The sequence below is a fragment of the Tilletiopsis washingtonensis genome (assembly GCF_003144115.1).
Source record: "Tilletiopsis washingtonensis strain MCA 4186 unplaced genomic scaffold FA09scaffold_26, whole genome shotgun sequence".
In the NCBI taxonomy this organism is placed as follows: domain Eukaryota; kingdom Fungi; phylum Basidiomycota; class Exobasidiomycetes; order Entylomatales; genus Tilletiopsis; species Tilletiopsis washingtonensis.
In genome coordinates, this window is record NW_020312023.1 from 47,820 (window position 1) to 69,475 (window position 21,656).

The 21,656-nt window shown below is 65.5% G+C and overlaps 8 protein-coding genes across 8 annotated transcripts; 5 read left to right on the plus strand and 3 right to left on the minus strand.

Annotated features, from left to right (window-relative positions):
* Positions 1-904: 904 nt before the first annotated feature.
* FA09DRAFT_288358 (hypothetical protein) lies at positions 905-1,316 on the plus strand (the record flags this gene model as incomplete). Its single annotated transcript, XM_025739931.1, has 2 exons — positions 905-1,057; positions 1,113-1,316. Coding segments are annotated over 2 exons (357 nt in total), but the record flags the coding sequence as incomplete, so codon positions are not given.
* Positions 1,317-2,204: 888 nt separating this feature from the next.
* Positions 2,205-4,654, plus strand: FA09DRAFT_160864 (hypothetical protein). Its single transcript, XM_025739237.1, has 6 exons — positions 2,205-2,890; positions 3,123-3,201; positions 3,285-3,394; positions 3,480-3,867; positions 3,925-4,078; positions 4,148-4,654. The coding sequence occupies exons 1-6, from the start codon at positions 2,603-2,605 to the stop codon at positions 4,542-4,544; spliced, it is 1,416 nt and encodes a 471-aa protein (XP_025595131.1). The 5' UTR covers positions 2,205-2,602; the 3' UTR covers positions 4,545-4,654.
* Positions 4,649-5,949, minus strand: FA09DRAFT_332519 (hypothetical protein). Its single transcript, XM_025743484.1, has 2 exons — positions 5,400-5,949; positions 4,649-5,052 (listed from the first exon to the last, which is right to left on the minus strand). The coding sequence occupies exons 1-2, from the start codon at positions 5,940-5,942 to the stop codon at positions 5,005-5,007; spliced, it is 591 nt and encodes a 196-aa protein (XP_025595132.1). The 5' UTR covers positions 5,943-5,949; the 3' UTR covers positions 4,649-5,004.
* Positions 5,950-6,389: 440 nt separating this feature from the next.
* On the minus strand, positions 6,390-8,417 carry FA09DRAFT_332521 (WD40 repeat-like protein). Its single transcript, XM_025743485.1, has 7 exons — positions 7,716-8,417; positions 7,224-7,600; positions 7,099-7,155; positions 6,982-7,013; positions 6,749-6,909; positions 6,506-6,647; positions 6,390-6,447 (listed from the first exon to the last, which is right to left on the minus strand). The coding sequence occupies exons 1-7, from the start codon at positions 8,379-8,381 to the stop codon at positions 6,422-6,424; spliced, it is 1,461 nt and encodes a 486-aa protein (XP_025595133.1). The 5' UTR covers positions 8,382-8,417; the 3' UTR covers positions 6,390-6,421.
* A 366-nt stretch (positions 8,418-8,783) lies between these two features.
* FA09DRAFT_302297 (transcription elongation factor) lies at positions 8,784-10,312 on the plus strand (the record flags this gene model as incomplete). The annotated part of the gene is made up of 5 exons (XM_025740399.1): positions 8,784-8,921; positions 9,138-9,334; positions 9,479-9,636; positions 9,818-10,196; positions 10,261-10,312. The coding sequence occupies 5 exons, from the start codon at positions 8,784-8,786 to the stop codon at positions 10,310-10,312; spliced, it is 924 nt and encodes a 307-aa protein (XP_025595134.1).
* Positions 10,313-10,878: 566 nt separating this feature from the next.
* Positions 10,879-14,431, minus strand: FA09DRAFT_341581 (hypothetical protein; the record flags this gene model as incomplete). The annotated part of the gene is made up of 5 exons (XM_025744466.1): positions 10,879-11,043; positions 11,130-12,396; positions 13,346-13,361; positions 13,637-13,979; positions 14,030-14,431. The coding sequence occupies 5 exons, from the start codon at positions 14,429-14,431 to the stop codon at positions 10,879-10,881; spliced, it is 2,193 nt and encodes a 730-aa protein (XP_025595135.1).
* A 613-nt stretch (positions 14,432-15,044) lies between these two features.
* Positions 15,045-20,225, plus strand: FA09DRAFT_161396 (P-loop containing nucleoside triphosphate hydrolase protein). Its single transcript, XM_025739238.1, has 10 exons — positions 15,045-15,554; positions 15,855-17,703; positions 17,759-17,820; positions 17,877-18,087; positions 18,155-18,654; positions 18,708-18,761; positions 18,823-19,116; positions 19,184-19,353; positions 19,410-19,538; positions 19,599-20,225. Exons 1-10 carry the CDS (start codon positions 15,252-15,254, stop codon positions 19,837-19,839), a joined length of 3,813 nt encoding a protein of 1,270 aa, XP_025595136.1. The 5' UTR covers positions 15,045-15,251; the 3' UTR covers positions 19,840-20,225.
* A 574-nt stretch (positions 20,226-20,799) lies between these two features.
* Positions 20,800-21,576, plus strand: FA09DRAFT_332524 (hypothetical protein). The gene has a single exon (XM_025743486.1). It carries the CDS (start codon positions 20,865-20,867, stop codon positions 21,363-21,365), a length of 501 nt encoding a protein of 166 aa, XP_025595137.1. The 5' UTR covers positions 20,800-20,864; the 3' UTR covers positions 21,366-21,576.
* Positions 21,577-21,656: the final 80 nt, after the last annotated feature.

Sequence of the window (21,656 nt, forward strand, 5' to 3'; positions counted from 1 at the left end):
CGCAGCGGATTCCTCTGCTCCGAAGCTTGGCGCTGCAGTTCAACTGCGCTCTTCATCGAGCGGCAGAGTCACGCCGCCTCGCACTGCATCTCCGCGCGGCGCCGACTCGGGCATCGCCGCGTCGCCGCAACTTCGGCAGAGCGCGCTGCGCGCCTCCGGCGCACTCAGGAGCGCAGGGACGAGCTCGCCCACGACTGGCTCACCGTCCGTCAGCCGGAGCAGCTCCAGAAGCACCGCTCCGCCATCAAACCAGCGGCGTCGGCAGGAGTCCGCGTCGGATGCATCCTTTGCGACGGCCGACAAGCCTGCAACGCCGGCCCCTCTGCCAGCCCCTTCGGTGGAGAAGTGCCAAGTCTCGGCTCGCGCCGTTGCGCTACTGGCGCTTGTCGAACGGACCCTTCGGTCGGCTGTGACCCTCGCAGAGCACAGCGCGCAGATGACCGATGCGCAGCGCAGCGCTTGGCCCGATGGTGCGGTACTCTCGGCTGCGGTCGGCGACATGCTCGACTTGCACTGTGCGCTGTCGCCGACTGCACATGCCGCACAGCTGCAGAGCGCGTCGACGGCTGCACAGTTTGCCAACGATTGCGCCTTCATTGCGCAGGCAACAGGCCGGCTGCAGGATCTCTACGATGGATCGCAGCTCGCCGGCCGGGAACCGACCCTCGATCTCACCGCACATGCGCAGAAGACGGCTGCGCTCGGACAGACGGTGTTCACGGCGGAGCTCGATCGGCAAGCGGACCTGCTCGATGCCGCCCTCGATGCTGCGCGCCGCTTTGAGGACGTCCACGAGGCGGAGCGAGCGCGCAGCTGCGAGGCCGCAGCCACGCGCGTGCTCGAAGCGCTACGGCAGCTCCATGCAACATGGCAGCCGATCCTGCCTGCGCCTGCTCGGCTGGGTGCGCTCGGCACGCTCGTCGAGGGCGTCCTGAGCCGCGTCCTGCGTGAGGTTGAGGCACTCGAGGACATTTCGGAGCGCGAGAGCGAGATTCTGGCGACCGTCGTCAAGAGCTTCGGGCCGCTGGAGGAGCTGTTCGTCGATGCGGCGAGCGGAGTGAGTTACTGCTGCCGGCGTGGCTGCCCCATCAGAATACTGACTTCGCTGCCAGCAAACGGCCGTGGCGCTCTTTGTGCCGTCGTGGTTCAAGTGCTCGTACCTCTCCGAGATTCTGCAGGGCGGCCTGGTGGACATCGACTTTCTGTGGAGCGAGGCGGGCGCGCTCGTCGACTATGAGCCCGAGGAGCTGTCGCGCCTCATCCGGGCGCTCTTCTCCGACACGCCGAAGCGCAGCAAGCTGCTGGAGAAGATTGCGCTGGGGCATCCGCAGACCTGATTGTACTGCCTCCCCGTCATGCCATGCACTGCACGCCGTTCGCACGCTTGAATCAGAGAAGCACGCCAGAAAGGAGCTTGGCCCCTGACGGTGCGCCTCGAAGCGCGCGTCTGCGGCCCCTGTTGCGCCGGCGCCGCGGCGTCTAGAAGCGCCCCCCTTTCCTCTCCTTCGCCGCAAGGTGGTTCGAAGACGCCCTTTGTTGAGGCCGCTGCCGCTGTACCTCGGGCGTAGAGCAATCGTTAGCCTCAGAAGGCGTGGCCTTTCGGGACAAGAAGTGCCGCAGCGAGTTTTTAGCGCCTGCACCTGCCGCTCTGGCGCTACTCATCAGACTGCGCCTCTCTGCCGGACCCCGAGCGGCCGCCGATCTGCACCACCTCGCGGCCGCGCGCCGCGGCCCCATGCGGCGTGCGGCGTGCGGATGACCCGCACAGACGCAGCGTGCAGCGCCAGCCGCGGCAGCGTGATGCATGAAAACACGCGCCGCGGCGCGCGTCCAGGGTGCGCTTCTTTGCGCCGTCACGGTGCCGCGTGACGGCTGTCTGGCTGCGGACCGCGTGGTGCGCTCGTGTGATGCGCAGCCCCGGCACAGCCCCGGGCCTTTGAGCCGCTCGGGGGCAGAAGAGCGCGCACCACGCGAGCAGCCCTCCAGCAGGCCAGCACCAGCACCAGGTGCAGCGGAGCAGCGGAGCCGCCTGGCGATCGGCGGTACAGAACAAGCTGAAGACGCTGCAGCAGCAGCAGCTGCGGCGCGAGGATGAGGGCTTGGCCCCTGCCCTTGGCGCGCCTCGCTTCGCCTCTCTCCATCACCCCTCTCTCACCTCTCAGGCCAGCTCGTCTCGCTCTACAGATCCGCGCGGCGCCGCACGTCTGCTGCTAGACCCAAGCTTCTTGGCTGCATCCGCATACGCCCTCGGCCCGCCTCCTGTCTGCGCCGCTCCGCCGCTGCAGAGTGCACCGCCTTCCTCCCGTGCGGCGGCCTCCACTCCCTACGAGCTCGCCGGCCTCTGCCCCAGACTGAAAAGCTACACACGCTCGCGTCTGAGCCGTCCTCTCCTCGCTGCTGCTCCGTCTCAACTTCGCTCGTGACCACCTCCAGCCTCCAAGCTACCTCATCTGCCACACCTCTCCGGCCGCTCCGGCTCGCTGCAGCGTGCGAAGCCACCGACCGCGCCGAGCTACTGAGCTGCTACCGAGTCCTGTCAGCCGCACCGCAGTACGAATAGCCTCGCACCATTGCAGCATCGCAGCACCGCCCCACCGGCACCATGCGTCTCTCCCTCCTCGCTCTCCTCTCCCTCGCTTCGTCCGTCTTCTCTCTGCCCACCGAGCCGCACGCTGGCCCGCCTCCGGCGCGGCAGCAGCAGGCTGAGCGGCGCGGCGAAGGCGGCTGGGGTCCCGCCGTGCAGGACCCCGGCACCATCGTCTCTCTCATCCCGGTGCGCGGCGCGGACGCCGCGCTCTATGCGTGGACGCGCGAGGGTCAGGATTGGGAGAAGCTCAAGCGCATCGTATTTGTCATCCACGGCAAGGGCAGAGACCCGTGGAACTATCTGGTGCGTAGCGTCGTAGAGAGCTTGTCGAGAAGGGCGAGTGAGCAGAGAGCGGCGAAGGAGGGGTGGGGTGCAGGAGCGGCGCTGTGGGTGAAGAGATGCGCGGGAAGACTTGCCAGGAAGACAGAGGCGCGCTCGTCGCGTGCCCGCTCTTCGTCCTCGTCGTCCTCGTCGTGCTGATCGAGGCGTCGCCCGTGCGCTAGCGGACGAGGACTGACGCTCTCACCATCTATAGAACCACACGACAACAGCGCTGCAAGACGCCATCGCTGCTGGCCAGCCCGTTACGGACGACGAGGTCGGCATTTGGGCTCGTAAGTTCTTCCACTCTGCTAGTTTCTGCCGCCTTTGCTCACCTCCGCATCGCACTCTCCCTGCCGTGCTTTTCTTTGCGCAGCATCATTCTGGAACAACCAAGATGGCGGAGCCTGGCCGTGGGACGAAGCCACGCAGCAGCCCACTTCGAATTTGCTCGTCTGGAGCGGCAACGAGTGGCAGGACGGCGGGGTGAGTCCGCTTTAGTCTGTCCCTTGCGGTCTCAGGTCCCCTCGCCGGCCGCTGATCGAACTGCTGCCTCTCTTGCCCTGTCCAGAACTCCATCTATCCTTCCGGCCTTAACCTCTCCTCCTTCGAAGTGCTCGACAACGTCGTCTCCTTCTTCTCCAATCGTGCCATCTTTCCGAACGTCGACAGCATCACATTCAGCTCCCACAGCATGGGCTCGCAGCTACTGCAGAAGTATGCGTTCCTAGGCGACATTCCGCAAGGCATCCCGAGCCTTCGCTTCGCCATCGGCAACCTCGGCGCATTCACCTACTTTGACGACCAACGGCCGAGCAACGTCGGAGGCGCGGAGCCGGTCGAGCAGTGCGGAGACTACAACGACTATCGCTTTGGTCTGAACAACGTCGATTCTACCATTGAATACGGATCGCCCACTCCCAACCGCGAGCTCTTGCTCGAGCGCTTCAAGTCGCGCAGTGAGTGGCCCTGCCCCCTGACCTTCCTCGTCGCCCTGTGCTGACGCACCGCAACAGCATTCCATCTCCTCCTCTCGCAAAACGACGACGGACCAGGCAACCTGCAATGCGCTGCCAAGACTCAGGGCGATTCGCACCGGACGAGAGGGGCGGCTTGGTGGGAGTACATGAACGGGCCCATGGGCGGCTGGCCTGCCAACCACACGCTCGAGTGCGTCGCATTTCTTCCTAGCCCCCGCTCTCGCTCGCTTGTGCTGACCGCTGCGCGTCGCTCTCACAGCTGGATCCCCGATTGCACGCACGACGATCTCTGCGTCTTCCGCTCCGCACAAGCTCAAGTTCGCCTCTTCTTGAACGACTCGATGCAGCAACCATCCTTCATGCCCAACGGACCCGTCAACAACTTGTGGAGCGCCGGGAGCGTGCAGTGGGCCCGAGGCGCGAACGCAACGCAGGCAATGCCGACGGGAACGACGCTGAGCACGGCTGCCCTGCAGACGTACATTCCGAGCAGCACCACGAGTGGAGCGAGCGGCAATGCGACGCAAGCAGGTGGCAGACAACAGACGAACGGTCAAGTCTCTTCGACGAACGCTGCCGGCGCGACGGCCACGACCGCGATGCAGACTCTCGTGCTCGGTGCGGCGATGGTGGGTGCGGGCCTGCTGCTGGTGTAGACGGCGAGGAGTGGGGGGCCAGGGAGGGAGGGAGGAGAGCATACTACACACAAACAACCCATTGTACGATACTTGCTAGTCAATCGCTCATGCCCTTCGATGTGTCACGCTGCGTGAGGCTGCCGTGGAGCGAGCAGGCCTGCAGAGTGATGGCGGGAGCTACGCATGGAATCAGGGCGCGAGACGACTGCGAGCTTCACTCGAGACAACGAGCACGACAGGGCTGACATGAAGCTCTCATTGAAGGCCCTTCTAGCTAGCAGCGCAATCTCTCTAGGGCTCCCGCTCTCGATGAAAGCTTCAGCATGACCCACCTTGCCCTTCTTCTCTCTTGCCCTCCCCTCTACAGTCCCACACCCTCGCCACGTCTGGCCGCAGCGCATTGCCAGTGCCATCCATCATCCCTCCTCCTCTCCCCTCGCCCTGCCCCCTTCTCGCGTTTCCCGCGTTTTCCAACGCCTCAGAAAGGCAGCGAAGGTCTAGTCTTCTTCTTAGCGTCCTTGATTGACTGTGCGTTGTGAGAGAAGACGTCAGTCACTGCGGAAGAGCGACATCGAGAGCGGTGTGTGTGGGCTCGCACGGGATGCCTATGTCGACGTCGACGTCGGCAGCAGCGGCAGCAGCAGGTGCAAGAGCAAAGAGCTGCTGCGGGAAGATACAGCTCTAGCGCCTGCCTTTCTTCTCTCGCCCTCCGCTGCTTCTCCTTGGCGAGCGGGTTGCGGCGCGGGCGGCGCAGCGTCTCGCGCTTCTCCTGCACGGCCAGCGCGACACACACCAGCCATCGCCCCGTCTCCCCCTCTTGCCGCGCCTCATCGCGGTCTCGCGGCCCTTCGCAGCGCAACACAAAGCACTCACCTTGCGCCACTCGCCGATCTCCTTGTCCATGCCCTCCAGTTTCCGCTGCGTCTCCTTTGCGCGCATGGGGCGCTTGCGCTCGTCGGTCTTTCCCTTGAAGAGGCGCTTCACCGGTCTGCCCTTGTACGGTCCCTTGGCCTGCGCATGCGCCAGCGCACGTGCCCGGATGGCCGCCTGCGACTCAGGCGCACTCGGCGCCGCGGAAGACGGCGCCGCGGCGTCGGCGTCGAGGGAGAGGGCCGTGAGGCGCTCCTGCAGCTTCTGCACCTTCTTGGAAGGCGGCAGGCTCTCGAGCATGCCGGATGCGCCGCCACCGCCTGCAATCAGAGCTGCGCGAGCAAGCATGGCCTGACGGCGGGCAGAGTAGAGGGGAGGAGTCCATCGGCCCGAGGCAGCGCTCTTGTGCGGCAGGAAAGGATTGAGCGACTGCTCCGCAGACGCAGACGCGGACGCAGAGGCGGATGAAGAGGAGGCAGCAGTGGGCCGCGAGAGGAAGCGCAGCAGCAGTGCACGCGACTGATGCGCTACGCGAGGGGAAGCCATGGCGAGGGACGCAAAGGCGGGAGATGTGGTGAGAAGAAGAGATGCGCGCGCGGCGTCGTCGGTGAGGGCGATGAGGAGAGACAGCGTGGGAACAAAAAGCCAGAGGCGCGCGGCGCTGCGCGTGACTTGCGCGTGGCTCGCAACGCCGCGCGTGCGGCCGCCTTGGCGCTCTGCCTCGCTGCCCTTGCGCCTGGCGCCGTCCAGACGGCGGCTCGTCTGCCTCACCGCCACTGCTCAAGTGCGCCTCAACCACGCTCCCCGCAGCGCCGTGTCGCCGCCAGGCTGGCAGCCCTCGCTGCGTGGAGCGCAACGACGCCCCGCCACCACAGCCTTCACGCACAAGCGAGGTAGAGCGTCGCAACAGAAGCGCGAAATCTCGGGCATCTCTCTTCGTATTGCCAGACCGCACCATCCCACTCCTCTGCCGAAGCAAGTCCCTCGCGCTCTCTCTCCCTCGCACTGCCTCCCTGCCTCTCCGTCTAGACTTCCTTGTACATCTTGATAGCTGCGCGTTTTGTCTATCAGCATCTGCCACGCATGCGCTGGGGGCAAGCAGAACTCACTCTTGTCAGCGCCGCCCGTGAGCAACCGAGTGCCGGTATGGTCAAACGTGGAGCAGAAGACGCCTGCCTCGGCGTCCAGCGAGCCCGGCTGCGGAATGTCGAGCGACGACTGAAAGGGCGTGCCCGTTGCGTAGTCGAAGAACTGTGGCGCGCGGCATGTCAGAATCAGTATGGCTCTGCTTGCCCTTCTTTGCTCCCCGCAGGCACAGCAGAGCAGTCGTGCTGCCCAGGGATGCAACTCACGTTCAGTGCACCGTTGTCCGCGCCGCTGAACAGCACGCCGTCCGGGTTGATCGAGAGGGTGTTGACGATCGACTCGGTCGACATGTTGTTGATGAGTGTGCCCTCGGGGAACTTCCACGTCTTGACGTTGCGGCCGCCGGCGGAGCCCGAGGCGAAGGTGACTGCGCAAGGGGGGATGAGCAACCGAAGCGGGGCGAAAGTGGGGAATGGAAAGGCAATGGAACGCGACGTACATTCTTGTGGATGAATAGCGAGTGCGCGGACGCTGGAGAAAGAGGAAAGAGATGATCAGTAGGTGAAGAGAGGGAGAGAGGGGGCCAAGGACAGGAAGATGAGGGGGAAAGACGCACGATTTCTTGTGGTGCGTCAGCGTCGTCAATGACTTGCCCGCTGCCAGGTCCCAAAGTCTGAGCGAGTCAAAGCGGCGTCAGTAGTGGTTGGCGGTCTTTGTGGCGGGCGACAAGCGGAGACTCACCGAATCGTGCTGTCCATGCTGCCCGTCACGACTTGCGGATCGGAGTCCTGGCACTGCACACTCGCCACCGTGCCTCGATGTCCCGACAGCACATGCACCTGCGCCTTCGTCCGCATGTCCCATACCCGCGCCGACGCATCTCGTCCAGCCGTGACGAGCACGTCGAGCGTCGGATGCAGACTCAAGCTGTAGATGCCCGAGAGATGGCCGTGGTACTGCCGGATGACCTTGTTTGTTTCGAGGTCCCAGCACTTGACCATCTTGTCCTCGCCCGCGCTGAAGAGATACGGGTGCCGCGAGGAGACGGCAAGTCCGCGAACGGTGCTGATGTGCCCGGTGAGGGACAGCTTGAGCTCGCCCGAGGCAAGATCCCAGATCTGAAGAGATCAGGGGCGCAAGCGAGAGCGCAAGCGTCAGCATACTGGCGCGCTTTTTTTCTCTCCCTCCTCGTCTCGCCTCATGCCGTCCTCTTCCCTCACGCAGCGCACTAACCTTGATCATGCGATCTCCCGCGCCCGTCACGAACCACTTGTTCTCGGGATCCATGGCGATGGCCCGCACCCAGCCCAAGTGGCCCGAGATGACTCTGCTCAGCTTCCACTGCGCATGATGCTTCGGTGCTGCTTTCCGCGCCTCCAGATCCTTGCGCCGGATCAGCGCCGAGTTGAGCGTCGATCCACCGCCGGAGGAGGAAGCGAAGCCCTCGGCGCGACGCAGCGCCACAACGCCGGCCGAGGCCGAGGCGGACGGAGCCGAGGCGGGGCGCGAGACAATGTCGGAGATGTAGCTGCCCATCGCTCCCTCTTCCTCCTCTTCGCCCACTCGTGCCCGCTTGGCGCCCGGCTTGGCGGGCCCCACGCCTCGCTGCTGCGCCAGCAAGGCAGCGGGCAGCACCTTTGCGTCGGCGTACGAGCCCGCGATGAGCGTGGCGAGTTTTGCCTTGTGGCTCTCTTCGAGGCCTGAGAGATCGGCGGCGGAGTCGGAGAGGAACGAGGGCAGAGGCGAGGCGGTGGAGAAGAGTGTCTTTGTGCGCTTGGCCGAGCGCGAGAGGAGATGTGCGAGATCGGGCGTGGGCACCGCCGCGGGCGAGGCGCTGCTCTCGCCGGGCGCAGGTGGCGCAGGTGCGGCGACAGCAGAGGTGCTCGCGATGTCGGCCATGCTAGAGACTGGCGAGGGGAGGATGTGGAGCAGAAGGTCGCCGTGGCGCACGGGCGGCGACGCGAAGCTCGGCCACGGCGGCGCCGAGCCGTGGCGCCGCGACACGGTCACGTGCGCGCTGGGCGGGTCGTGTGCCTCGCCTTCGCGGCCCTGGCCAGCGCGGCGCTCGGCTTGCCTCTCGACCACCACCGCATCCGCCTCGCTCGCAGCGTGCAGCTGTTCTACCCCGCCTGCACCCGCCGCGTCGCGCCTCATCTTTCACTACGGCGTTCTGGCCGTCGGGCACCTCGGCGTAGCGCCCAGCAGCCCGCTTCCACACGGCCGCGCCACGCACACGCAGCGCGCCAGCGTCTTGTCTGGCGCGTGCGCAGCAGCAGAGCACCGCCGTCTGCAGCAGCCACAATGCCGCTCGCCGCCGCAGAGGTCAGCGCGCAGCGCGAGGCGCTGAGCAAGGCACTGGCAGAGAGCAGACTCGACGACTGCAGGGCACTGCTCAAGACGCTCAAGGCCGGCGTCGTGCCGACCGAGGAGCTGATTCGCGTGAGTGGGCAGGGCAGGGGCAGCGCCGAGAGGGCAGCAGCAGGAGAGAGGGCAAGGTGCAGGGTGGCGTGGAGGACGAAAAGGGTCGAGAGAGGAGTCAGCAGAGAGCAGAAGGGCAGGGCGCCGAAGCGTCGCAAGCAGGTGCCGGAGCACGGAGCCGCATGGCTCAGGACGAGACCCAAGAGCCATGCCTGATTTTCCGCTCCCTTTCCACAGGCAACCAAGATTGGGCAAGCAGTAGGCAAGCTGCGCAATCACTCCGACAAGGCCCTGTCGCAGGCCGCCAAGGATCTGGTGGGCGGCTGGAAGGTGGAGATTGAGAAGCAGCGCGCCGCTGGCGGCTCCTCGGCTGGCGGAGCGAGCGCAAGCGCGAGCGGCACGGGGACACCGAAGGTCAAGGAGAAGAAAGGTGAGTGCGCGCTGGAGAGCGCAGATGGAGTGCGAGACTGATGACAGTACACAGGCACACCAGCGACGTCCAACGGCGCCTCTCCCGCCACTCCCGGCACTCCTTCCGCCTCGGCATCCGCTGCTGCTTCCTCCTCTGCCGCGCCCAGCAGCTCCAAGCCAGCGTCCGGCGCTTCCAAGCCTTCGAGCAGCGCGAAAGTGGGCGGCACGTCAAAGTCAAGCCTAGACTTTGAGGCGCTCAAGGACAAGACGCGAAATGCCTGCCTCAAAGTGCTGTACAATGCGCTCGAGGTGGGAGCAGAATGCGGTGAGTGAGCACGAAAGGTCGTGCGATGGTGCGGACGGAAAGGAGGAGGAGTGAATGTGAGGGCGACGGAGGGAGCCCAGGAGGGCGAGTGAGCGCGGAGACGAGCACGCGCATCGGCTTGCTCGCCTCTCGTGCACCACACCTCCAGTCGAGTTCCGCTCACGCCGCCGGCCCCTGTCAGACGCGAGTGACATCTATTCTGCCGCACTAGGCGTCGAGTCCGCCGTGTTCGACGACATCGGCAAAGGCTCCGTCACGGCAGACTATCGCAACAAGCTGCGCTCTCTCACCTTGAACCTCAAGGATGCCTCCAACCCGGCCCTCCGATCCCGCGTGCTCTCCGGCGAGCTCACGCCGTCCGTCCTCGTGCAAATGGGTCCGGAAGATTTGGCGTCCGACGCGCGGAGAGAGGAGAGGGAGAAGCTCCAGATGCAAAATCTCTTCGGATCGAAAGCGGCGGAAGATCAACAGGCCGAGACGGATGCGTTTGAATGTGGACGCTGCAAGCAACGCAAGACGCGGTACTATCAGAAGCAGACTAGGAGCGCCGATGAGCCTATGTGAGTCTTCGCACGAGCGCTTTGCCGTGCGGCCGGTGTAGCTGACCGTGCGTGATGATGACAGGACGACATTCGTGACGTGCACCAACTGCAACAACAAGTGGAAGTTCTGCTAGCTCTCCGAACGGACGCCAGCCTCTTCACGCGACTCTCTCTCTCTCTCTCTCTTCCTTCCTCTCTCGCGAATTGCCGCCCCCTTCGCCTCTTCGCCCCGACGCCTTCGTTTCTACCTCGTCGCCGGCCCACGCATGTCTCCTCATGACTGAGAGCACCAGCGTCTGGATGCTGCTCTTGTCCTCCAAAATCCCTCTCGTCTCGTTTGCCTCTACCGTCACCTTTCCTCCTCCCTGTCCTACCTCTTTTCGGCTTTCTGAGACGCTTGTACAGCACTTGTACTTCTACCCGCGCTTGCCGTGCTGCGGCTCTCAATCGCGAGCCATAGGCGGCCGCGCCCCCTCTCCGTGCCTTGCTGCCTTGTGCACTCATGTCGCCCCTGGCGCGCAACTGCAGGGCTCGCTCTCTGAAGCTCGCCAAGCTCGCCGATGAGATGGTCAGGTCAGAGCGCCCTCACGCAGGCAACCGAGCCTTCCCATCGCTCCGTCTGGCCACGCGCATGCGCCAAGTCAGGTCCGAAAAGCAGCCAACATGCTCATTGCCCTCTCCCCTTCCTCCTTGGAGCGCCTCAGAGCTCCTTGACGCCCTTCTCCACCGCCTCCTTGAGCTCCTGTGCCATCTCCTCCGTCTTGACCTTGCAGCGATAGCTCATCGGCTTGCCCTCCTCGAAGCCCGTGAACGTCAGCACCTGCTTTTCGCGCTTGAGCGTGAGCTGCTTGTAGAGATTGAAGTTCTGCGTGTGGGCGCCACAAGCGCGGTCAGCCAACCATCGCTGCGCTGTGCATATGCGACCCCGGCCGGGGGGGGGGGGGGACTCACGACGACAGGCTTGCCAGTGACCTCGTTGCGCACCAACATCCTCGTCTTTCCCTTGCCCTCATCCCGCTTGATGCGCAGCATGCCAATGCCCAAATCCCGCCATTCCTTCTCGGCCAGCTTCCACAGCTTGGCGCGCATCTCAAACGCCGTCGACTCGGACTCTTCGCCCTCGCCTTCGCCTGCGCCCGCCAGCGTCGAGGGGGCGTCGGCTGCGGCGTCGGAGACATCGGCATCGGCTGCGGTGCCCGCGCCGTTGGTCGAGAGAGAGGGCGCGGGAGAAGGAGCGAAAGAAGGCGGGGAAGGCGCCGCAGATCGGTCTGCCTCCGGCTTCTCTCCGCTCTCCTTTGCCGCAGTAAGCACCTCGAACGTGAAGCTCGGCAGCTCCTCCTTGCTCAGTTTCAGCGCCGCATTCTGTTCCTCCGTCTTCGCGGCGGCGCTCGAAGTGGGCAGTGCCGGGAAGTCGAACGTGGGCAAGCCGGATGACGAGAGACGCGAGGCTGCGGTGCGCTCGTCGCTGGACGGACTTGTCGTGGCCGCTGCAGCCGCAGCTGCAGAAGAGACGGTTGAACCGGGCGTGAATGCAGGCGTAGAGGGACTGAATGTGAAGGCAGCCTTGACCGCTGGTGCTGCCGGCGTCGTGGAAGCTGGTGTCGTCGAAGACGTAGAGACGGGCGCAGCGTTCGAGGGAGTGGGTGCGCCGAACGAAAAGGTCGGCTTCGACGGCGGCGCCTTCTCATTTGGCTGACTCGCTGGCGCAGTCGCAGCGGGCGCGCCGAACAGCATCTTGGCGGGCGGATCGCTCTTCGGCGTCGTCGACTCAGCCGCGCTTGACGCTCCAAAGGTGAGCTTCTTGCTCGGCGTCTGCTGCTGCTGCTCTTGCTGCTGAGAGGCAGCGCTGGCAGAAGCAGAGGAATGGCGAGCCGGCGTCTCACTCTCCGAGCCACTGCCGGGCGAGTCGGGCGCAAAGGCACCGAGGGAAAGCGGCGAGGGCTTCTTGGGAGCAAAAGCCGAGGTTGAAGGGATGAAGGAGGCCTTGGACAGTGGCTTTGCGGGCGCAGGCGCAGGAGCCGAACTCGTCGGTGCTGAAGAGGTCGCAGTCGTGCTGCTCTTGAAGGAGAAGCTCGGAGCGAGCGTCGGAGCGGGAGAAGCGGGTGGGACGTTCTCGTCCATCTCTCCCTCTTCCGTCGTAGACGCCAGCTCATCCTCTTCCGAATCGACCGCCTTCTCTTGCTCCGTCGACGTCGACTGCGGCGAAGCAGAGCTCGAGCTGGACGCAGACGAGAGCAGTTTCATGCGCCGCTTGGCCTCCTGCGTGGCGCGCTTCGAGTGTTCCTCCTTCTCTTTCTGCGCCTGCGCCTCTTGCCCCTGCTTTTCTCTCTCCTCCCTCGCCGCCGCAGTCGTACTGCGTCTGCTCTCCCTCTTCGGCGCCGTCCTCTCCAGGCGTTCCAGCACTGATTCCTTCTTCTCGCCTTCCTTCTCCTTCTCTTCTCTCTTCCTCTTCGCCTCCTCTTTCGCCTTCTGAATCGCCTCGCTTCTCTTGTCTGCCCCGCTGGGCGCCGTCGAGCGCCTCGTCGAGCGCGTGCGCAAGACGGGCGATTCGTAAGGGTTGACCACTTCGGGCACGCGAGGTGCGGGCCGAGGAGGGAGAGGCGATGCTTCCAGGAGCGAGAGAAGAGCCGTGGCGGTCGCTGTGCGCTTCGGCGGCGAGACGATTGGAGCAGGCGCGATCGGCGGTGCGGAGACGCTCAGAGATGAAGCGGCTGGCGGCGGAGGGTCGAAGAGGTTGCTCGAGACAGTCGCTGCTGATCGGGGAGGCGACGAAGCAAGAGCAGGAGCATGGGCAGAAGCCATCTCCACGTCCTGTCCATGTCCATCTTGCGGCTCCTCTTCCACTCGTCGTCGCTTGCCATCCGTCGTCTGTTCCGGCGCGCTCGGCAACGACGCACGTTCCATCTCCGGCCTAGGACGTCTGCTTCTGAGCGCCTGGGGGTTGACTCTTCCAATGCCCGGGCCGAGATATAGCGGGCGATGTCTCCTTCCAGCGCTCGCCCCGTTGGCCACTCCAGCCGCCGCCGCGCGGCTCGTAGTGGCAGAGCGCGCAGAAGAACCGCCGGCGGCAGAGAGGGCGGAAGTAGAGAAGCTGGCTGCCAAGGAACGCTTGAGCTGTGCGTCGACTGCGGGTGCAGGAGCAGGAGCGAAGAATGTGCTGTGCGAACGAGAGGGCGCCAGAAACTGCAGAGCGGGTCAGCAAAGGATGACGCAGAGCAGGGCAGTGGGACCAAAACGACGCACCGATTGCGAACGTCCAGTCCAGCTCGCATCTGCGCCTAGCGGCAGACTCTCCTCTCTCTGCGCCCCTTCTCTTGCGTAGCCCAGCTGCTGCTGCATGCGAGGCGGCGATGCATCCATGCCATAGCCATGCAGCCGCGCACCGCTGTCTTCCAGCAGCCGCACGCAGCCCGCCACCTCCACTTCGGAGAGCCGGCTGGCCTCTTCTCCTCCCTCACCGCGGCCCTCGGTATTGGCCTTCTCGGCGAAGAATTGAGAGAGGAGGGCGTAGTTGCGCGCGAGAGGAGAGGTGTTGCTTGCGGGCTGGGCGGCGCTCATCGAAGCGTCGTTGGAGGCGAAGGAGGCGCCGGACTGGCGCGAGATGGAGCCGCTGAAGGACGGCGGAGATGCGTAGCTCTGAGCCGCAAAAGCCGGCGCAGCGAAGGCCGGTGCAGAGGGCGCAGCGAAAGATGGCGGAGCGAAGGCTGTAGCAGCTGCAGCGGGCCCTTGCGACTGCTGCGCCTGCTGCTGCTGCTCAGTCTCCTGAGCGCCCGACCTAAGCTGCGGCAGCGCGGGGTACAGCTGCACCCTCATCAGTCTCTGCCGGGTCCATCTCGCGGCAAAGTACTCACCCTCTCCTCTTCATCCTCCTCGTCCTCCTGCTCTTGCGCGCCCTCGTCCTCCTCCTCTTCCTCTGCCGCCCCAAAGGCCGCGCTGCCTCTGGCCCGCGCAAAGGGACTGAGGGCCTTGAGGAAGCCGCCCAGCGCCATCATCGCCGGCGAGCGCGGGCTGCTCTGCGGCGGTGCGTCGCCCTCGTGTGCGCGGCCGCGCAGGGCCACGGCGCGCTGGGTGCTCGGCGTGCGAGGCGAGGCGGCGGCGGCGGCCGGCGGCAGGCGCGGCGGCGTGGGCCGCGCGTAGGGCGAGGGCGCGGCACTGCGACGAGAGGGCGTGGCGCTGCCGCCAGTGGTGAGCGTCAGACGCGGGGAACGCGGCTCGCCGGCGCTCGAGGTGGTGGTGGGACGCAAGGCGGGCATGACGAGAGGTGCGCTTGTTTGCAGAGTGAGATGAGGGCTGCAAGGTCAGGAGGCAAGCCGCCCTGTATTTGCGGCCGGACACTCGGACTCGACTGCCGATCAAAGCAGGCCAAAAGGCGGGCGCCGCTGCGCGCTCCGGAGCGGGAAGAGGCTTGCGGCCTTGAGGGCCGGTGCTTGTCGAGGTGATGCGCGCCGCGTGGAGCGTCGTCGAGGAGTCGAAGAGGCGAGGCGGATGCTGCGGAGAAGGAAGACGAGCGGTGATGGTCGTGACAAGACACGCCGCGCGAGGCGGCGCCGCGGCACGCCGGCCGGCAGCGCGCGTTGCCCGTTCTTCTTGCGCGAGCCGGCACCGCATCCCGGCGTGGCTTTCAAGTTGGCGGCCAACGGCCGTCGTAGCATTACAGCTGCGCATAGTGGCTGCTGAAAGGAGACTGGAGCATGCAGTTCTTCTCTTCCGCAGCAATCGAGCCGACGAGAGAGGCGCCGGCAAGGTCGAGCTTGCGCTGCAGGCGTGCGGGAGAGTGAGAGGCGCGTGTGTGCGGCGCTCGCGCGACGAAGTCCCACGCTCGCCTCGCTCGTCACGCGCGCCGAGTGCGTCCCGAGGCAGCTTCTCGACCCTCACCTCCACTGCTGCCCTCTCGCCGCATCGCTGCTCTGCGTCCACCTGGCGCATCTGCTGCCTCGCTTGCGACTCGCATCGTCTGGTGCTCACAGACGCTCAGGCCTGTCCGCGCCGGCGCCGAGCGCCGCAGTGGCACTGGCGACTCCTGCATCTCCTCTTGCACGGCGCAGCTTCGACAGTCTCGCCCAGCTGTCCACCATGGCGCTCGCCGACCACGTCGCCGGCCGGCTTGCGGCACTGCTCGGGCTCGGAACGCCCAACACATTGCTCGCCACGCGCGTCATCGGCCTCGCGCGCAGCCTGCCGTCCGAGGCCGCCTTTGTCGCTGCGGCGCGCGCCTTTGGCAAGATCGACGAGGGCGAGCTGCGCAAGCTGCGGGAGGAGATCCTGGCCGTGCCGGAGGAGCGGGGCGAGAGTGTGGAGGAGAAGCACGAGGAGAGGAGAGAGGAGCAGAGGCCCAGAGAGGCGATTCGCGCAGGGCTCAATGTCATGGGCGCCGAGGTGAGTCGGACGTGTGCCAGGCAGACGAGCAGGACGGGTGGTTGTCTGCCTGCGCGGAGCAGCGCTGCGCAGAGCAGGAGAACTATGACGGAAGCGCAAGCGAGATGCGAAGCGCTGCTCCGCGCAGGCAGACAACCGAGGCGCCCTCATCGCCCGGCATGAGGCTCATGCGGAGCGTCAAGTCCGCGAGCAAGGGAATCCGCACTGGGTGCAGCCCCGCGTGACTTTCGCTGCTCTTCTTGCACTCTGATGCGTAGCGCTGGCGCTCAGCCAATCTGACCCTTGTCTCCGCTCTGACAGCGACACGTCTTCAAGGCGCCGTCGACCCCTCGTGCTTCACTCCTGGGGCTCGACCGCATCGCCGCCGAAAAGCGCTCCGAGGCCTCCTCCTCTTCCTCCTCTTCCGACGCCCGCAAGCGCGCCAAGCTGTCCGCTCCGGAAGTCACGCCTCGTCCGTCTGGCTCCGAGACACCTCAGCCCACGTTTCGCGTGCCCACCCGTCCCGCTTCGTCCTCTCGAGATGCCGCGCGCCCTAGGGAACGAGGAGAGGAGACACCTTCGCACGGAGGTGGTGTCTCTGAAGCTGCGTGGGCGAAACGCGAGGAACGTCGGCGAGCAAAAGCGGGACTTTCTGCCTCTGCAGCTCGCACTGACTCGAACGACAATGGCCTCGAGGAGTTTCGCGAGCGCCTGAACCGCAACACGCGCGATGATCGACGAGGAGGAGGAGGGGAGATGAGACCGCCGCCCTTGCCGCAGCGAGGAGTTCGAGGCTGGGAACAAGAGACACCTCGCTCTTCGCGAGATGCGTACGATGCTACGCCGCGCAGCGCCGCCAGCGTGCCCAACCGTGGTTGGGATTCCACGCCGCGCTCCAGTGCGCGCTCCGACTATACGCCTCGCTCTGGCTATCCCGACGCCACGCCTCGCAGCAGTCGCGGCTGGGAGACGCCTCGCGGCGGCAATGGCTCAGGCAGCAAGGCGGGCGCCGAAGATGGGCGCTTAACTCTCGCGGGCCGCGGCTGGGAGGCCGACGCGGAAGAGTCTGCGGCGCTGGACCGCGACTGGTACGGCATGGAAGAAGGCCTCGTGGCAGGCGACGAGGAGAACAATCCCTTCTCGGCGTACGCAGATGTCGAAGTGCCTCTGCCCGCCGTAGGACCGGACGGCAAGAAGCTCACCGCCCGGCAAGCGGCACGTAAAGCAGAGGGAGAGAAGTGGGAGGAAGATCAGCTGGCTCGTAGTGGCTTTGGCGCGCGCAAGATGATCGATCTGGACGAGATGGACGAGGAATCGGAGAGTCGAGTTCACCTTCTCGTCCACGATCTTCGCCCGCCGTTCCTCGACGGCAAGACCGTCTTTACTCGCCAGCTCGAGCCCGTCAATCCCATCAAGGACGGCACTTCCGATCTCGCAGTGTTTGCGCGCAAGGGCTCGCGACTAGTGAAGGAGAAGCGAGAGCAAAAGGAGCGCGCAAAGGCAGCTGCGAAGATGGCTGCGCTGGCCGGCACGGCGCTGGGCAACATCATGGGCGTGAAGGAGGAGGATGAGGTGGACTCGGCGGGCAACAAGATCCACGAGACGGGCGGCGACTCGAGCGAGGCAAAGGACGGCGGCACGTTCAACCACAAGTCAGACAGCCAATTCGCCAGTCATCTCAAGAAGTCGACGCAGGAAGGAGGCGCCTCTGCCTTTTCGCGCGGCAAGAGTCTGCGCGAGCAGCGCCAGTACTTGCCTGCGTTTGCATGCCGCGAAGAACTCATGCGCGTCATCCGCGAGAATCAGGTCGTCATTGTCGTGGGCGAGACGGGCTCGGGCAAGACGACGCAAGTGGCGCAGTTCCTGCACGAGGAAGGCTACACCAAGCACGGCCTTGTCGGCTGCACCCAACCACGCAGAGTCGCGGCCATGTCGGTGGCGAAGCGCGTGAGCGAAGAGATGGAGGTGCCGCTGGGCGACCTCGTCGGCTACTCGATTCGCTTCGAGGACTGCACGAGCGAGAAGACGCGCATCAAGTACATGACGGACGGTGTCTTGCTGAGAGAGAGCCTGAACGAGGGCGACCTCGATCGCTACTCGGCGATCATCCTTGACGAGGCGCACGAACGAGGACTGAGCACTGACATCCTCATGGGACTGCTCAAGAAGAGTCAGTCGAGCGCGAGCGCACGTGTGGTCTGAAGCATAGGCTGACCCCGCCGCAGTCTTGACGCGCCGAAGAGATCTCAAGCTCATCGTCACGTCCGCCACGATGAACGCCGATAAGGTGGGTGCCCTTCTTCCCCTCCTCCCTCATGCCGCGCGCTGATCCGCATCCGCCAGTTCGCCTCCTTCTACGGCAATGCGCCCAACTACACGATCCCCGGCCGCACGTTTCCCGTCGACGTGCTCTTTGCCAAGACGCCGTGCGAGGACTTTGTCGATGCGGCCGTGAAGCAGGTGCTGGCCATCCATCTCGGCGGCGGCATCGGCGACATCCTCGTCTTCATGACGGGACAGGAGGATATTGAGGTGACGTGCGATGTCATCAAGGGTGAGCCGCGGCGGCGCCATGAAGGATGTCAGAGAGAAAGACGCGTGGCTGACTCTGTGTGTGATAGAGCGTCTGGCGCAGATCGACGAGGCACCTCCGTTGCTCGTGCTGCCCATCTACTCTCAGATGCCGGCCGACCTACAGGCGCGGATCTTCGATGCCGCGCCCAATGGCGAGCGCAAGGTCGTCGTCGCCACGAATGTCGCCGAGACGTCGCTGACCGTCGACGGCATCATGTATGTCGTCGACGGCGGCTACTCCAAGCTCAAAGTCTACAATCCGCGCGTCGGCATGGATTCGCTGCAGATCACGCCCATCTCGCAAGCCAACGCCAACCAACGCTCCGGCCGTGCAGGTCGGACAGGCGCCGGAACCGCGTATCGTCTCTACACGGAGATGGCGTATCGCAACGAGCTGTTCGCCAACACGATTCCCGAGATTCAGCGGACGAACCTCGCCAACACCGTGCTGCTCCTCAAGAGCCTGGGCGTCAAGAATCTGCTCGAGTTCGACTTTATGGACCCGCCGCCGCAGGACAATCTGCTGCAGAGCATGTACTCGCTCTGGGTGAGTCCTTGGCGCGGCGGAGCGGCGAGCGCAGGCGCTGACTGCCTCCACAGGTCCTCGGCGCACTCGACAACGTCGGCGATCTGACGCCCGATGGCAAGAAGATGGTGCGCAGCGGTGCCTCGCTGATCCTCGTGCACTGCGCTGACATCTTTCCCCCCTCGACAGAGCGAGTTCCCCATGGAGCCGTCGCTCTCGAAGATCCTCATCGCCTCGGTCACGTACGGCTGTTCCTCGGAGGTGCTGACCATCGTCAGCATGCTCTCCGTGCCCTCCGTCTTCTATCGGCCCAAGGAGCGCATGGAGGAGTCGGACGCGGCGCGCGAAAAGTTCTTCGTGCAGGAGAGCGACCACTTGACGCTGCTGCACTGCTACACGCAGTGGAAGCTCAATGGCTATCGCGATGCGTGGTGCCAGCAGCACTTCCTGCATGCCAAGATTCTGCGCAAGGCGAGAGAAGTGGTGAGTGCTGAGCGCCTGCCTTGCCCCTTGCCTCTTTCGCCTTGCTCATCCCTGCCTCTTGCCACAGCGCACGCAGCTGGAGGACATCATGAAGACGCAGCGCCTCGAGATCACGTCGTGCGGCACGGACTGGGACCCGGTGCGCAAGTGCATCGTCACGGGCTTCTTCCACCAGGCTGCGCGCGCCAAGGGCATCGGCGAGTATGCGCATGCGCGCACCGGCATGCCGCTGCAGCTGTGAGTGCAGACGGCGAGGAGCGGCGTCGACGCAGGGCTGATTTTGGCGTGACCAGCCACCCGACGAGCGCCATCATGGGCGCCGGCATCACGCCGCAGTTCCTCGTCTTCCACGAGGTGATCCAGACGAGCAAGACGTACATGCACACCTGCACGGCCGTCGAGCCTCAGTGGCTCGCCGAGATGTATGTGTTGCCTCTCTGCCTCTCTGCTCTCGCCTTGCCTTGCTGACACGCCCGCTGCAGCGGCTCCGTCTTCTACTCGCTGCGCGAGCAGCACGAGAATGCGTCGAACGCGCAGCGGCGGCGCGAGGCGGCGGCGTCGCTGCGTGCGCGCGCCGAGCTGGAGAGCGGCTTTGCGGCGGCGCGCGCACAGGCAAAGGAGCGCCAGGCACAGGAGGAGGCGGGCGCCATGACGCCGCGCCAGAAGACCATCGCCACGCCGGGCGGCATGACGCCGAGACGGGGACGGCGGGCGGGCCTGTGAGGGAGAGAGGCAATGCATCGTGAGCAAGGGCAGAGATGCGGGCTGCGGCTGCGTGCAGCGTCTGGGTGGAGCATGGCCTTGCCTGGAGGGATGCCTTGGCGCCAGCAAGAGACGTGGCACTCTCGAGGCGCTGCCGCTGGCTCGACGGGAGCTCGAGGCAAGCGGCGGCAAGGCAGACAATGCAGTCTCCGGCATGGCCAGGCCCGGAGACAGCTGCCGTTCAAACGCCGGCCTCTTGAGACCGGCCCCGCCTCGCACGCGCAACAAGCTGGCCACAGACCCTGGCTCGCCCTTGAAGCGCAACGGATGCGCCTTACGCGCACGGGATGAGGTGATGTTCTCGTCATCGGCACGTTTTGCGTTGTTGGAGATGTGGAGAGGTCAGGCAGTGGGGGCGTGGCCACCTCGCTCACTCGCTGGCACTCCCACGGTCCTGCGACGTCTGCGGTACGCGCTGCGCTGCCTGCGCCTCGTCTTGCACAACGTTGCCACTGCGAGCAAGTCGCTGCTGCCGCTTAGCCGCGCGAGTCTTGGCTTTGTCCAGCTGCTGCTGCCTCTGCGCCTGCTGGCCTGGGTGAGCGTCCAACGGCGCCGCCGGCATTGCGTGCAGAAAGCACCGGGCCGTGAATGTGCCACGGCCTGAGGCCACCAACACGTAGTGCGGCGTGAGGATCATGCCGCGCTCCTGCCTGCGCCTTGCGACCCCTCACGCAGAGTGGAAGCGTGCCCTCTCTCGGGCCGCTGCTGCGGGTGTGGCGAATGTGGGCGTGGCATGGCAGGCTCTGCGCCGCCACGCAGCGCGGCTACGAGTCTAGTATGTGCGGCTGTGTGCGGGGTGTGCTTCTCACTGTCGCTGGGCTCTTGGGCACGCGACGCGCCGCGCGTAAAGAGGCGCGCCGCGCGCCACGGGCGTCGCGAGATGCACACTCTTACTCTGACTTGCTTCTGCTCCACATCCTCCCTGCTGCTCGTCTCGCACGCATCACACTCGCTCTGCCTTGCTGCGCTCGCGCCTCGTCGCAGCAATGGCCTCGCTCCTCACTCCACTCTTCGTCCAGTCGCTCCTCTCCCAGCACCTCGTCTCCTACGCGCACGCCCTCGCTCTCTACACGCGCGCCCGCGTGCTGCTCTCGCTCGCCCCCTCGACGCAGCCCTCGGCCGCCGAGGCGCGCCGCGCGCGCGACGAGTTCGATGGCTTCCTCAACGAAGTCGCGCAGGAACTGAGCAGCGTGGGCCTCGAGCTGCGCATGGGCACGCGGCAGGAGGACGGCGAGCGCGTCGTGGCGCTGGTGAATGCCAAGGCCGACGGCCTGGCGCAGATCGCCGCGGCCTTCAGCGCCGTCGAGCTGGGCTTCATCCGCCGCCTGATCAGCGCCATCTTCCAGGCCGCAGACGAAGTCTTCTCGCTCGGCGCGTCCGAGGCATTGGCCATTGCGCGCCGCAGCAAGCCGCCCCTGCGGCCGCGGCAGGCAGAGGAGATCCTGGGCCGCCTAGTGGGGCACGGCTGGCTTGCTCGGAGCGCGTGAGTTCTGCCCAGTGTCCCGCCCTGCACCGCTCTACTGCCGTCGGCTCTTCGTGCGCCCTGCCGTCCGAAGCTTATCCTCCCTGTGCCCTCGTGCTGCTGCCCGGACCTTCAGTGCAGGCCGCTATTCCCTCGCTCCGCGCGCGCTGCTCGAGCTGCAGTCCTACCTCAAGGCCGCATTCGACGACCTCATTCTCGTGTGTCAAATCTGCGAGGAGATTGTGACCGTTGTGCGTGGGCCCCTCTTTTCCCCTCCTTGCCCTGCCTCTCTCCCGCGCTCACTCTGCTCCCCCCC

Excerpts from the sequence above, each read along its gene's own strand:
- FA09DRAFT_160864 (XM_025739237.1), top strand. The coding sequence starts at position 2,603 with ATGCGTCTCTCCCTCCTCGCTCTCCTCTCCCTCGCTTCGTCCGTCTTC. Across the intron at positions 3,868-3,924 it reads CGAGCGCTTCAAGTCGCGCA|CATTCCATCTCCTCCTCTCG; the intron begins GTGAGTGGCCCT and ends GCACCGCAACAG. Across the intron at positions 4,079-4,147 it reads CCTGCCAACCACACGCTCGA|CTGGATCCCCGATTGCACGC; the intron begins GTGCGTCGCATT and ends TCGCTCTCACAG.
- FA09DRAFT_332519 (XM_025743484.1), bottom strand. The coding sequence starts at position 5,942 with ATGGCTTCCCCTCGCGTAGCGCATCAGTCGCGTGCACTGCTGCTGCGC. Across the intron at positions 5,053-5,399 it reads AGATCGGCGAGTGGCGCAAG|TCAATCAAGGACGCTAAGAA; the intron begins GTGAGTGCTTTG and ends CACAACGCACAG.
- FA09DRAFT_332521 (XM_025743485.1), bottom strand. The coding sequence starts at position 8,381 with ATGGCCGACATCGCGAGCACCTCTGCTGTCGCCGCACCTGCGCCACCT. Across the intron at positions 7,156-7,223 it reads AGCATGGACAGCACGATTCG|ACTTTGGGACCTGGCAGCGG; the intron begins GTGAGTCTCCGC and ends TGACTCGCTCAG. Across the intron at positions 6,648-6,748 it reads CGGACAACGGTGCACTGAAC|TTCTTCGACTACGCAACGGG; the intron begins GTGAGTTGCATC and ends CGCGCGCCACAG.
- FA09DRAFT_161396 (XM_025739238.1), top strand. The coding sequence starts at position 15,252 with ATGGCGCTCGCCGACCACGTCGCCGGCCGGCTTGCGGCACTGCTCGGG. Across the intron at positions 17,821-17,876 it reads CCACGATGAACGCCGATAAG|TTCGCCTCCTTCTACGGCAA; the intron begins GTGGGTGCCCTT and ends CGCATCCGCCAG. Across the intron at positions 19,354-19,409 it reads ACCGGCATGCCGCTGCAGCT|CCACCCGACGAGCGCCATCA; the intron begins GTGAGTGCAGAC and ends TGGCGTGACCAG.
- FA09DRAFT_332524 (XM_025743486.1), top strand. The coding sequence starts at position 20,865 with ATGGCCTCGCTCCTCACTCCACTCTTCGTCCAGTCGCTCCTCTCCCAG.